At 43.7% G+C, this 14,589-nt stretch overlaps 1 protein-coding gene across 1 annotated transcript in view; it reads left to right on the top strand.

Moving 5' to 3' along the window:
• Window positions 1-14,361, top strand: part of VWF (von Willebrand factor) — a 197,208-nt gene extending 182,847 nt beyond the window's left edge. The window contains exons 48-52 of the mRNA XM_070946842.1: window positions 792-890; window positions 3,420-3,548; window positions 4,375-4,414; window positions 12,527-12,624; window positions 13,734-14,361. Coding sequence (XP_070802943.1) covers window positions 792-890; window positions 3,420-3,548; window positions 4,375-4,414; window positions 12,527-12,624; window positions 13,734-13,922 — 555 coding nt within the window. The 3' untranslated portion in view covers window positions 13,923-14,361. The remainder of the gene's footprint in view (window positions 1-791; window positions 891-3,419; window positions 3,549-4,374; window positions 4,415-12,526; window positions 12,625-13,733) is intronic.
• Window positions 14,362-14,589: the final 228 nt, after the last annotated feature.

Raw genomic sequence — 14,589 nt, 5'->3', positions numbered from 1 at the left:
CAGCTTCTGCTGCCAACCTAGCAGTTCGAAAGCACATTAAAAAAAATGCAAGTAGAAAAATAGGGACCACCTTTGGTGGGAAGGTAACAGCGTTCCATGCACCTTTGGCGTTTAGTCATGCCGGCCACACGACCACGGAGATGCCCTTGGACAGCGCTGGCTCTTCGGCTTTGAAACAGAGATGAGCACCGCCCCCTAGAGTTGGGAACAACTAGCACATATGTGTGAGGGGAACCTTTACCTTTAATATTAAAGGAAAATGCAAGCAAGATGCCTATAACGATGAAACTGGGTAAACAAAACCTAAGAATTTGTCTCATATATATATATATATATATATATTTATAGTGTTTTACTGAGACACCTGGTCTACTCCAACATGTGGGAGAGAGCATTCTGCTCTCTTTTGCCTCTTTTGCCTTGAGCCCTCAAGCAGTTGCATCCACAACAAATCATTTTTTATACCAAATATATTTTACTGATAAAGAAATAAAGGGAGAGTGGTATAGATCTATTTCAAGCTTCTTAGCTCTCATCAGCCAGCCTTACCCTTACTTAGTAAGGTGAAATAGATCTATACCAGTCTCCCTTTATTTCTTTATCAGTAAAATATATTTGGTATATATATATATAGCTTCTATAGCTGAAGGAGAATGAGATCCCCTATTTGAGCAGGGGGTTGGACTAGAAGACCTCCAAGGTCCCTTCCAACTCTGTATATTCTGAGGTTAAATGCAAAGTGTTTATCAATGCTTAAAAATTCACTTTGGGCGTTATCCTTGGGTTTGCAGAATTACCGGATGGAGAAAACCTCTGGTTCCTGCTGTGGGAAATGTTTGCCAACTCGGTGTGACATACAACTAAGGGATGGAACCATTTTGTATCTGAAGGTCAGTAGTTTTAACATTTATTTTCTAATTTATATATATTCGCCCTGCGGTTTATCTCCCTCCTCAACAATCCTGCGAAGACATTTCTCACCATCTTCTCAACAGTCTTCAAAATATTTGCCATTGATAAAAAAACAAGGCTCCTCAAGGGGATTTTCCCTCATTTGAAACTCAAGGTAAAAGGAAAATAAACTACAGGTAGTCCTTGACTTACAACCTTTCGTTTAGTGACTGTTCGAAGTTACAATGGCACTGAAAGAAGTAACTTATGATCATTTTTCACACGACCATTGTAGCACCACCTGGTCACATGATTAAAATTTGGACACTTGGCAACCTAAATTGACACTTAAAGCCTGAAACTTAATGTAGAATGTGTAACTCCGTAGCATCAGTGCGTGTTAATATAAGGCAACTGGCAGTTGGGACAGAGTTCCTTTCAGGTGGGGAGGGGGAGTAGAACATCTAACTCCTTAGCATCAGAACGTGTTAATATAATACTATATATGAAATACTAATGATCTGATGGTCACTTTGGAAAATCCTTTCTTAGCGAGCACCTAGAAGCCAAGAGGAGCACACGTGCCAAATTTCAAGTTTTTAGGCTTTACCGTTCTGGAGATTTCATGATGAATGAGTGGTATTTGGCTTTTATATAGATTTTATAATATATATAGATTTATAATATATATAGATTTATATAGATTTTATATAGATTATATAAACTATTAAAGCCATTTCTATAACAACAGATCTATCAAATCACTAAAGCCCAAAATTGAATTTTTTTCACCCACCTCAAGCACAAAGTCCAGAAGCGGTTTCCAAGTAGAAACAAAAATATTTGAGTTTTTTTTTTTTTTGACCATAGCAGTCAATTTAGTCATCTCTGTTAGCTCCATCTGCTTTTGCAACCTTTCATCCATTGTGGGGACTGAAGTCTCCTTCCATTTTCGTGCATAAAATAGTCAACATATTAGCGAATCTTTGCTGGTTCCTAAACTTCACACAGAACAGCGTTTCCACAGCCTCTTCCCCCGAGAGGCCTTGCCTCAGACGGAAAAAAGTAAATTTCCTCTTGAGATCCTCCAGGGAGAGGGTGCACCTAGTATTTTTTTTTCCTAGACAAATATGTAGAAGAAATTGGAAAAAAAAAACAGAGTTGTTTTTCTACTTTTGTGCAAAGGAGAATGCAACCTAGAAAGAGAAGGAGTAATAGTCCTTCATATTCATGTCAACTGACTGAGGCCCTTGGATCAAAGTGTTGAGGAGATAAATGATGGACCAGATCATAAAAAGAAGGCACACTTTTGCGATAATAGAAAAACATAGTTTTGGGATTTTTTCTTCTATTTTATGAGAGCGATATGTGACCTCATGAGTGTCTTTTGTGATGGCCACAGCTGGAATCTTGTGAAATGACTAAAACGTACGAGAGATGCTGACATTTTCGCACTATACTTTATGGTGCAATAATTCACTCATCTGGAGATTTCAGCTACTCTTTTAATTTTTATTTTACCGTGAGGGAAAAGAGGCGTCTGAAATGGATGAAAAAAAAATTCTCCACTCTAAGCCATCAGGCATGATGGCCCAGATGGTTGACCTAGAGGTGAAGGCCGTGGGAAGGAAACATTTTCAAGAGAGTCTGATTTAATTAGCTGGCTCTTAAGTCTGCCTGGAAACTTTTATAGATTTCAAGATTATGCTTTTACTCCCAACTGGCATTAAAGATGCTTTCCTGAAACCCACTTTGTTCTTGCTCTTTGTACGTGCCATCTCTCTGGGACTGGACAGCATCGCCTGAACAAAATGCAAAGGTACAGTTGTATGTGTGAATGCTACAACACTGGAAGTTTTTAAGAAGATGTTGGATAACCATTTGTCTGAAGTGGTGTAGGTGTAGCTCTTCGGCTGAAAAAATGCTTTTAAAAGTTTTTTTTAAAAAAAGCCTCTGATGATTGCGCGGCTCAGCTGGGATCGTCAGAGGCTTTTCAAAGCATTTTTTCTACAACCTCTTGTAGAAACAATGCTTTTAAAAGTAAAAAAAAAAAAAGTTAGCCACGCCCACCCAGTCACATTAGCCCCCCACCAAGCCACGCCCACAGAACCGGTAGTAACAAATTTTACATTTCACCACTGGACCATATGTACCTCCCGTGACCCTTTTTTGGCCTCCACAGCCTCCTGCAGCACTTTGCAGGCCGAAAATGGGCCACGAGGGGCCTCGTGCGGCCCCCCCACAGCCCATTTTTGGCCGGAAGAGTGCTTCAGGAGGCCATGGAGGCCAAAAACGAGTCCCAGGGGGGCCTTACGTGGTCCCCTCAAGTCCCATTTTGGCCGGCAAAGTAGTGCAGGAGGCATCTGTCTCGTCTCCCCCCCTCCCTGCCCCTCCCGCCGGCTCGCGGAGGAGAACTGGAATGCTGATCTGGCCCTTAAAGAAATCCAGTTTGACACCCCCTGCTCTGGCTTATTATCATCTCACTGTAACAAAAAAATAAACTAAAAAATGGATTTTTTTTTTTACAGCCGAACGAAACAATCCAAGATGGGTGCGACAATCATTTTTGCAAGGTGAACCAGAAAGGAGATTTTATTTGGGAGAGGAAGATCACCGGTTGCCCTCCGTTTGATTCCAAGAAATGCTTAGCTGAAGGAGTGAGTATGGAATCTACCTCTTCTTGGATGCTTTTTAAAATGGTATTTGTTGTAGCGGTGTGTACAATTTGTGCTTTACAGAGCATCATAAATGAAAGAGTCCCAAAGATGCTTTTTCAGGAGGCAACTGGACTTCCTTATTTTTTCTTTTGAAGACGTTTCGCTTCTCATCCAAGAAGCTTCTTCAGCTCTGACAGGATAGTCGGGAATGGAAGGATTTATATTCCTTGCAGACAGCTGGTCATTTGCATCCTTTTAGAGGGTCGTTGAAGTACTTGGAGGTTTAGCTGTGTTCTCAGAGTCACCTGAGTGGTGCAAATGGTTCCTGGAGTCTGCAATTTTTTTTCCCTCTGGAAATCCATTCCTATTCCCACACCATTCAAAGTGGGGATTTCAAAGAATCTCTACAGGCTTTTACAATTTGAACATCCTTGTAGCAGATGATTTTGTGTACTACGTTTAGGTCAGACCGAAGACAGCGAAGTTCTAAGTTGTCTAAGCCTAAAATTTCAAGCCTGGTGGCATAAAGTATTTTGTTTTGAGCAGAGGAATGGAGGACTCTTCTCGTGAAATATCTTTGGACTCGCTCAATTGTATTAATGTCCGATATACAGTGCGGGTTCCAGGCAGATGAGCTGTATTCGAGAATTGGTCTAGCAAAGGTTTTGCATGCCCTGGTTAGCAGTACAATATCACCGGAGAAGAAGCTACGCAAGATTAGGTTAATAACTCTTAATGCCTTTTTCAGCAATGGTGTTACAGTGAGTTTTGGCACTTAGATTTTATATTTGTCTTAAATGACGTGTGGCTTCTTCTTCTTCTCTAGGGTAAAGTGGCAAAACTTGGCAATACCTGCTGCGAAACATGTAAGTACCAAAAACTGCTTACCTAATCTCCTATTTCTGAACAGGTATGGGGCTGCAATATGAAAAGATCAGTGGTGGGTTTCAAATTTTTTTACTACTGGTTCTGTGGGTGTGGCTTAGTGGGCGTGGCATGGCTTGCTGGGCGTGGCTTGGTGGGCATGGCAGGGGAAGGATACTGTAAAATCTCCATTCCCTCCCCACTCCAGGGAAAGATTACTGCAAAATCCCCATTTCCTCCCAATCAACTGGGACTCAGGAGGCAGAGAATAGATGGGGGCGGGGCCAGCCAGAGGTGGTATTTACCAGTTCTCCAAACTACTCAAAATTTCCGCTACCGGTTCTCCAGAACTGGTCAGAACCTGCTGAAACCCACCTCTGAAAGGGACATGTGAAAATCGTGTTACTGGATCGTGTCTGTGCGTCCCTAGCCACGAGGATGCCAGAAAGACAAAATGTCTGTCGTAATGGCATAATGCAATTTTTGGCCTTTTGAGTTTAACAGCATCACCTACAAACACATAAGGAATAGAGTTTACGTCATGACGCATCATGTGCCACTTATTTCTTCTTTAGATGTCAATAGACTAGACTAGACTAGACTAGACTAGACTAGACTAGAATAGAATAGAATAGAATAGAATAGAATAGAATAGAATAGAATAGAATAGAATAGAATAGAATAGAATAGAATAGAATAGAATAGAATAGAATTTTATTGGCCAAGTGTGATTGGACACCCAAGGAATTTGTCTTTGGTGAATACACTCTCAGTGTACATAAAAAGACAAGATACATTCGTCAAGAATCATAAGATACAACACTTAATGATAGTCATAGGGTACAAATAAGCAATCAAATCATATTAGCAACCAGTCAATATAAATCGTAAGGATACAAGCAACAAAGTTACAGTCATACGGTCATTAGTGGGAGGAGATGGGTGATGGGAACGATGAGAAGATTAATAGTAGTGCAGACTTATACCAGTAACCCAGGGAGTTGGTGGTTATACATTTGTCAGATGCGTTGTTATTGGAGGCTGGGCAACCAAGCTGTCAACATCATCTCATCCATCTTGATGTCTACCAACCAAGAAGAGGGTTTTTTTGGGTTCCAGCAGTGAATTGAGCTCTGGGTACAGAGGTCTTAATCCTTCCCTTCTAGTTCTAGTAGGGTATCCTTTTACCTAGCAGTTATTTATTTATTTATTATTTTTATGTATTCAGTTTGTCAAATATGTACGAGATAACAGGAATAAGTATAAACATGATTATGAATACAAGATAAGGATATGAATAAATGGGAACAGTAGGACAGGGACGGTAGGCAAACTGGTGCGCTTATGCCCGTCCCTTACAGACCTCTTAGGAATGGGGCGAGGTCAACAGTAGACAGTCTAAGGTTAAAGTTATGGGAGGGTTGAGGATGTAACAACAGGTAGAGCATTCCAGGCATCGACCACTCTGTTGCTGAATTCATATTTTCTGCAATCGAGTTTGGAGCGGTTTACCTTGAGTTTGTATCTATTGTGTGCTCGTGTATTGAGGTTGAAGCTGAAGTAGTCATTGACAGGTAGTATGTTGTAGCGGATAATTTTGTGTACTATGCTTAGGTCGGAGCGTAGATGGCGTAGTTCTAAGTTGTCCAAGCCTAAAATTTCAAGTCTGGTGACATAAGGTATTTTATTGCGAGCAGAGGAGTGGAGGACTCTTCTCGTGAAATATCTCTGGACTCACTCAATTGTGTTAATGTCCGATATGCAGTGTGGATTCCGGGCAAATGAGCTGTATTCAAGAATTGGTCTAGCAAAGGTTTTGAATGCCCTAGTTAGCAATACAATGTTACCAGAGAAGGAGCCTTTATATGTGGTTACATCTTCTGAAATCAATTAGAAATTAATTAGAAATTAATAAATCAAGCTACCAAAGCATCTGTGTATCCAGAGTTGACACCCACACTGGATGTTTCTTGCTGCTTCTCTGACTGAGGCATTTCCTTTTTCATGTCGGGTCCTTGGTGCTCTTTGAGCTTGTTGGTATTCTTGTAGACGTTTCATTACCAAACTAGGTAAGATCATCAGTGCTGCTGATGTTACCTATTTTGGTAATGATAATAGTACCTAGTTTGGTAATGAAATGTCTCCCAAGAAAACCAACAAGCTCGTAGGACCTCATAGTTCAACCCTGAGCTACAGATATTCTCTTCTGTTGTTACTTTTTCCTCTGTGCTTCTAGTTGGGCTGGGCAATTCAACTCAGCAGTCCCTCTGCAGAGACTAACTTGGTCATGCTGGGCATTTACATCATCGATATGGACGCCTTTCGTCAGCAGGAGCCTTGGCAAGGTTTCTGTTCTCAGTCAATGGTTTGGTCCAGGTAGACTTGGTAGTTGCAAGGCAAGGGAGTCAAAAAGTTTCTCCCTCACAGCAGGCTAACAAGTCTATCCAGCTGGGAGATGAATAGTTGTCTGTCACATCTATTCATTTCCACCCCCTGCCTTTTATCCCCAGAACTAGGGTGGGGTTTCCATCCCAAGGACCAGCCCACGGATTTCTTTTTTTTTATTGAAAAAGTTTTACAAATACAAATTTTCCCTTCCCCTCGCTAACCCTCCCTAGCCCTCCCCTCCTCCCATGACTTCCCCAGGGTGAAATCCAAATCCAATTCATTTTATATCATATTATATTTTACCGCCCTTCTATTCTCCCCCCTGTGTACTATACATTTCTACATAACATTAAACTATTCTACCCACTGTGTACTATACATTTCTACACAACATTCAACTAAAAGCTATCTGGTACTTCCTAGTTTGGTATTTATTCTGCACATAATCTATCCATTTCTTCCACTCCCATGCATAAGTCTTTTGAGTCCGGTCTTTTAAGTATGCTGATATCTTCGCCATTTCTGCAAAACTGGCCACCTTCAAAGTCCATTCTTCAATAGTAGGCATGACATCCCTCTTCCAATATTGACCAATCAGTAACCTAGCTGCTGTCACCATATACAATATCAACTTTGTTTCACCCACTGAAAAACCCTTAACTATGCCCAATAAAAACAGTCGAGGAAAAAATTGGAGTTTTTTCTTGAGAACATTTTGCATAACCCACCAGATTTTTATCCAGAATCAGCCCACGGATTTCCACTGCTCTCCTCTCCTCTGCCTTCTGCGCATCCGTGCATCAAGTACTGGACCCAGCTCTTCCTCTTCTTCTTCATCAGCCACCTACAGACCTGGGGGCTGTTGACTCTCCATCTGAGGGTTGATGGATGGCCCATGCTCCATCTCTGTCTTTCTCTCTCTCTGGCAGCTCCCGGGGTGGGTTCTACTTACCTTTAACACCAGTTCCCAACGGGATTGCCCACGCGCGCCTTGCTTCTGCGCATGCGCAGATTGGGGTGGTGGGTGGGGCCTCCCATCAGTTTTACTACCAGTTCTTGTGAACTGGTCCGAACCGAGGGCAACCCACCACTGGCCAGCTCCATTCCCTCTTCCCCCTCGGAGCTCTCGGGTTGCCTTGATGCTGACCCTGACTCCCACGCCTCCTCCTCCTCTTCCGATTCAGCTGCCAGAGGGCCCAGCAGCCGAAGGGCCACAACACTTGGCACTTGCAGGACCACCTCCTACCGGCCTCCCACCGCCCAGTGCGGTCACATAGGACTGCCCTCCTCTGGGTGCCATCGGCGAGACAATGTCGGCTGGTGGCCCTCAGGATGAGGGCGTTCTCAGTGGCCGCACCGACCCTCTGGAATGAATTACCCACCGGGCTTCGGACGGCCCCCGACCTCTGCGCTTTCTGCGCCGAACTGAAGACATGGCTTTTTCAGCAAATTCCCTGATCTGTTATGAGATTTTAGTTGTTGGGGTTTTTGCATTTGGATGTTTTTAGTTTTATTTATTGTTATATGTTTTTTATTCTGTGAGCCGCGCCAAGTCCTACGGGAGAAAGGCGGCATAGAAATCTAAGAAATAAATAAATACATAAACAAAAGGCATCTCAACTGTCAGAAACCTGGGAAATGTCTTAAAAGAGATTTTCTTCCGTATACTCTTCTTTCCTCCATTAGCCTCAGAGCTACATTTTCAGTGACCCTAAATAAAATTTTGGGTTGCCAAATTGGTACGGCGGGTAATTACGGAATTTGTTTAGCACTGAAAACCGTCCCTTGTGACAAGGTCAAAATGTCAAGCAGCTCTTCGCCCTCCGTTCTGCCTCTCTCTTGTCTCTCCTTTTGTTCGGTTCATCTGTCAATAAATAAAATATGGTCTGCCCAGGAGGCATCCCAACCTTGGCCCAGTAATTGCTGTAACCAAACCCAAGTCAACTCCAAGATAATTCTTGTGGTTGCTTGCCCAGATATTATCGCATTCCAGCTCGTCTCAAGCATTTGAGTTAACCGATCACCGTTGAGTGATGCTCTCCGGTTAATTTAATTAACAAGGCTTTTTTTTAATCTTGGCTGCCAGAATTAAAGTATGAAGGTTCTTAAGGAAAGATGCTCAAGAAAACCTCTCTACCCAAAGCAGATGTGAAATGTAATATTCAAAGATCCAAGAAAAAAGTTTATGGACGCGAGAAAAATGCGACAGAAGAGAAAACAGCAAAACAAACGATTAAGAAGAACTACGCAGATCCTACGTTTGAAGGAGGCATGTTTGCCAGGAAGCAGTAGAGATTTCAAAGAATTTTCACTGTTTACACAAAATCTGCTCTGCTCACATATTTGTAAATGAGGTTTCATGTGATCCGGGAAAAAAACAATTAAGAGAAATGTCTACAGCTGCACAAATTGCTAAATCCAGCGTTTCCCTTTTGCTATCTCATTTTCTGAGTGCCATCAAGGACCTTTCATCCATTGTACTTGTAGCCCCATTTTGTAGTCGCTGGGGGTTTGTTGTCTGGGCCCATTTTTACCTCCACGGAGCTTCATTTATTTCTTCTGGACTTGAATCATCTGGGCTGCCACAAGCAATAAAATAAAATAAGACGAACAAATGAAACCTCCGCTACCAGCAACTGGGCCAGCAGATCTGGATGTAAGAATCCAAAGAGCCACTTGAGGGCAACAAAGAGTCACAGTTTCTAATTCTTTGCAGCAGGATCTTATTCCCTTCTACTCCTCTGCTACCTCACAAATTTTCTCAGAGATAATGTAGGAGGATAGCAATAGCAATAGTACTTAGACTTATATACAGCTTCATAGTGCTTTACAGCCCTCTCTAAACTGTTTACAGAGTCAACCTATTGCCCCCAACAATCTGGATCCTCATTTTACCGACCTCAGAAGGACCGAAGGCTGAGTCAACCTTGAGCCCGTCAGGATGGAACTCTTGGCTGTGGGCAGAATTAGCTTTCAATGTTACATTCTAAGCACTGCGCTTGCATGGCTTAGAAAGCAATAGACTGTTTCACAGTGCTTTACAGCTCTCTCTAAGCAGTTTACAGAGTCAGCATCTTTCCCCCAGCAATCTGGGTCCTCATTTTACCGACCTCGGAAGGATGGAAAGCTGAGTCAACCTTGAGCCCGTCAGGATCGAACTCCAGGCTGTGGGCAGAGTCAGCCTGCAATACTCACTGTGCCACCAGGAAGAATAATGAGAAAGGGAATAAGAGGGAGGGAGGGAGGGAGGGAGGGAGGGAGGGAGGGAGGGAGGAAGGAAGGAAGGAAGGAAGGAAGGAAGGAAGGAAGGAAGGAAGGAAGGAAGGAAGGAAGGAAGGAAGACCAATAGCACTTAGACTTACATACTGCTTCACAGTGCTTCACAGTCCTCTCTAAGCGGTTTACAGAGTCAGCCTATTGCCATCAACAATCTGGGTCCTCATTTTACCAACCTCGGAAGGACTGAAGGCTGAGTCAACCTTGAGCCCATCAGGATCGAACTGCCAAGCTGCTGGCAATCGGCAATCAGGAGAATGAGCCTGCAATACAGCATTCTAACCACTGTGCCACCAAGGCTCTATGGATCCTGCCATATCTATTTACCCAGTTTTTTCAAGTCTATTCTTGCACTTTCCTTCATCCTCTGAAGGAGAAAATTCTGAACAGAACAAGCCAGGAAGTTTTGGAGCATTTTCTTGGCAGCGTTTCTCCGAAGTTGTTGGAATAAATGGTCCCACCTCACCAATATTTCCTGAAAGATTTGCAGTTTGCTTTTAGAAAGCATCACCCGCAATATCTCCTTAGTCAAATTAGACACCACCAGCAATATTATTATTATTTGTTCCATTTGGTTTCTTTTACAACCCTTTTAAGTGCATACGTTTGGGTTTCTGAGCAGGACATTTTAAACATCTCGTGCAACTCCTCACTTTTGCTTGTCTCGGTTCTTGTCGAACAAATTGTTTCATTTAATTCCTGTACTGCAGTCTTGGGAGTTTTCCCACCTGGTGTCCATTATGTCTCCACTTATCAGTCATTCGGTGGTGGTTTCCATATTCTGAGCTTTAGTGTACCCAAGAGAGCTTTGAACTTTATCACCAGTATTGGATTTTAATTTTTTTGTTGAAAAGTCTTATGTCAACAACGCTTCCACTTTCTGCAGTTCGAAACTTTTTTAAAACCTTTTTTTTAAAAAAAAAAATCTGAAGTCCTTCCAGTCTTCCACGTGATTTGATTCAGCACTCTCTTAGTCAAGCCTGCCTTGCTGGTCTTTGTTTGAAGCAACCCGTGTTCTGCTAGCAAGCCATCCCCTTGGAGTTTTCTAATCCAACCACCTGCTCAAACAGGAGACCCTATACCCATGATGGCGAACCTATGGCACGCGTGCCACAGGTGGCACATGTAGCCATACCAGTGGGCACGCCAGCTCAGCTCTGGCATGCATGCGTGCACTGGCCAGCTGATTTTCGGGCCTTCTGGGCCCACCAGAAGCAGGGAAACAGGCTGTTTCCTGCCTCCGGAGGGCCTGTGGGGGTGGGGAAGGCCCGTTTTTCTTTCTCACCTGGCTCCAAATCCTCTCTATGCATCTGGGGTGGGTGAAAACAGCCTTCCCCATCCCCTTGGAGACCCTCCGGAGGCCTGAAACGGCCCATTTCCTGGTTGGACAGGAAGTGACATTTTTTGCTGTCCCCAGCCTCCAGAGAATCCTAGAGCTTACATATGGAAAGGAAACACTGAGCTTTTGTGTGGAGGTGAGATTTTCTATCTGGATGACCTTCAAGCAGACGAGAACTGAAAGGAATATGGCGAATTGCGGCGTACATCTCTTCCTGATAACAAAAGCTATTTATCAGCTCTAAATTACCTCAGAGCAGAGGTGGTATTCAGCTGGTTCAGACCGGTTCCAGCGAACCGGTAGCGGCGACCTGTGGGTGAGCCCGCCCGCCCAACCACCCAGGCACAATCCTATCTTATATTGCTGTGTTTTTGACACCGCATGGATATGTGGATGACATTCGCGATCGAGCAAATTGCCATGTTGTTTGACGTCGCACGGATTGTGGATGGGACACACTCACTTTTCCAGTGCTGGGCAAACCGGTTGCTACAGTATGTGAAGTCCACCTCTGCCTCAGACTAATATCAGGTATCATGGCTGAAGGAGGAACACACCATCCTTTCCTCTGTGTATAAGCAATTTTTAAAAGTTTAAAGGTGATGCATTAGTCCAGGGGTCCACAATCCCCAGATTGTGGCCCACTACCGGGCCATGGTCTATTCTCAACCGGGCCCTTGCTTGTGTGGCCCGGTTCCCCTCTCCCCAACCCCCAGCCAGGCCACCTAGCTGTAAAATTTGGGGACCCCTACATTAGCAAGTTTGGGGACCCCTACATTAACTTGTCATCGTCATAATTCTTAAAGGAATCATGCTATTATTAAAATACTGTAAGCTAATTACTGCTGACTGATCATCCATGCACCGTTAAAAGGAATAGTTTATTGCTCTCCAGAAGTGCAAATCTCTATGTCTTTGTATAAGCAGTAGAAGCAGTAGTGGGATTCATCCGGTTCGCACCGCTTCGGGAGAACCGGTTGTTAACTTTTTGAACAGTTTGGTGAACTGGTTGTTGGAAGAAATTATTAGAGCAGAGAACCGGTTGTTCAATTATTTGAATCCCATCACTGAGTAGAAGCGTACACAACTAAAATTTCCTCTTGCATTTTAGGTGTCGAGCCAGAGTGCAGGCTAACCACAGGCAGGCTAGAATTTGTGAAAGTAGACAACTGTGTGAATGAAAACCAGCTGAATCTGCATTACTGCGAGGTAAGGTCTGCTGATCTGGAGCCTATGGAAGCAAAAGAGTTTCTTAGTAAATTGTTTACTAAATTTCTTAGTAAATTATGGTTCAGACGAGTACCAAAACTCAATGTACGGCCACAATTGAGCCCGAAATTTCTGTCGCTGAGCAAGACAACCGAGTTTTGTCACATTTTATGACCTTTCTTGCCGCATGTGTTAAATGAATCGCTACGGTTGTTAAGTTAGTCACCCGGTTGTTAAATGAATTGGGCTTCCTCATTGACAGGAAATGTGAAAGGGGATCACCTGACCCTGGGACACCGCAACTGTCATAAATACAGGCTCGTTCCCAAGCTTCTGGATTTTGATCATGTGACCACAGGGATGCGTCAACAGTTGTAAATGTGAAAAACGGTCATAAGTCACTTATTACATTGCTGTTGTTAACTACTATTATTTCTTCATCTTCTTCCTCCTCGTCGTCTCCTTCTTCTCCCTCTCCCTCTCCCTCCTCCTCTCCTCCTCCTCCTTCTCCTTCTCCTTTTTCTTCTCCCTCTCCCTCCTCCTCTTCTCCTTTTCCTTCGCCTTCTTCTCCCTCTTCCTCCTCCTCTTCTCCTTCTCCTTCTCCTCTTCTTCTTCTTCTCCCTCTCCCTCTCCCTCTCCCTCCTCCTCTCCTCTCCCTCCTTCTCCTCCTCCTTCTCCTTCTCCCTCTCCCTCCTCCTCTTCTCCTTCTCCTTCTCCCTCTTCCTCCTCCTCTTCTCCTTCTCCTTCTCCTCTTCTTCTCCCTCTCCCTCTCCCTTCTCCTCCTCCTCTCCTCCTCCTCCTCCTCCCCCTCCCCCTCCTCCTCCTCCTCCTCCTCCTCCTCCTCCTCCTCCTCCTCCTCCTCCTCCTCCTCCTCTTCTTCTTCTTCTTCTTCTTCTTCTTCTTCTTCTTCTTCTTCTTCTTCTTCTTCCCTTTCCCCTTCCCCTTCCTCTTCCTCTTCCTCTTCCTCTTCCTCTTCTCAGCTCTGCCATCTTGTTCCTTTCACCAGCTAGGCTCAGTCTGTCTCCATCTCCATTTTTACATCCTTCCAGCAGTTTTCACAGTGAAATCAGGATTTTAAATTCCAACCCTTTGGCCTTTGTTTCTTTCAGGGCAAGTGTGCAAGCAAAGCCATTTACAACATAACCCTGAACCGCGTTGAAGGCATCTGCACTTGCTGCTCGGCTACCGCAACTGATGCCATGCACGTCCCCTTGCGTTGCGCCAATGGCTCTCTAGTCCATCACCAAGTGTTTAATGCCAGAGAGTGTGAATGCCTCTCACGGAAATGCCAACCGTAATCCCCTAATGGAGAGGGGATGCATGTCAAGCTTTTTTCTCCAGATGCCGGAACATGTACAATCTGACTGTATTTTTTCTTTTTTTGGGGGGTAGGGGGGTTGGTATTGAGAGGATTTTGATACTGGTTTAATCCAAGCCACGTAAGCAGCCAAGAAAGAAACTGCATACTTGGGATGTTTCACTTTGGACTGTTTCAGGGGTGCCGTATTTTGAAAAAGCCGAAAGAATTCAAATCATTTGAATTGAGTAGTGCTGAGGATGGATATTCCCATCAAAGGACGTCTATCCACACGATGAACTGAGACAAGGTTTTCACCATATAGGTTTTTTTTTTTTTCTTAATTTCAGTAGTTACTTTTATGATGAATGAATAAGTCTGGCTCACCTTTCGAATCAGAGTTATTCAGCTTCTGTTACAAGCTTCAATAAAACATTGGATTAAAACCAGAGTCTTTCAAAAGCTTTTTCTTTCTTCCCCTCCCAAAAAAAGGATTACAGTGTAAGCCCACTGGATTTTCCTATCCGAATTCTGACTATGGAGCTGGAAATCAGGGATGAATAATGGGGTGGTTTGCAGCAGGAGATGAGTCAAATGTCTGATTCATTCCCCAACACAAAGGAGGAGGAGGAGGAGGAAGAAGAAGAAGAAGAGGAAGAGGAAGAGAA

The sequence above is a fragment of the Pituophis catenifer genome, unplaced genomic scaffold (assembly GCF_029215685.1).
Source record: "Pituophis catenifer annectens isolate HBS135680 unplaced genomic scaffold, rPitCat1.0.hap2 SCAF_7, whole genome shotgun sequence".
NCBI classification, from domain to species: domain Eukaryota; kingdom Metazoa; phylum Chordata; class Lepidosauria; order Squamata; family Colubridae; genus Pituophis; species Pituophis catenifer.
The sequence above is the reverse complement of the archived record's forward strand: the minus strand, read 5'-3'. Positions and strand labels throughout refer to the sequence as shown.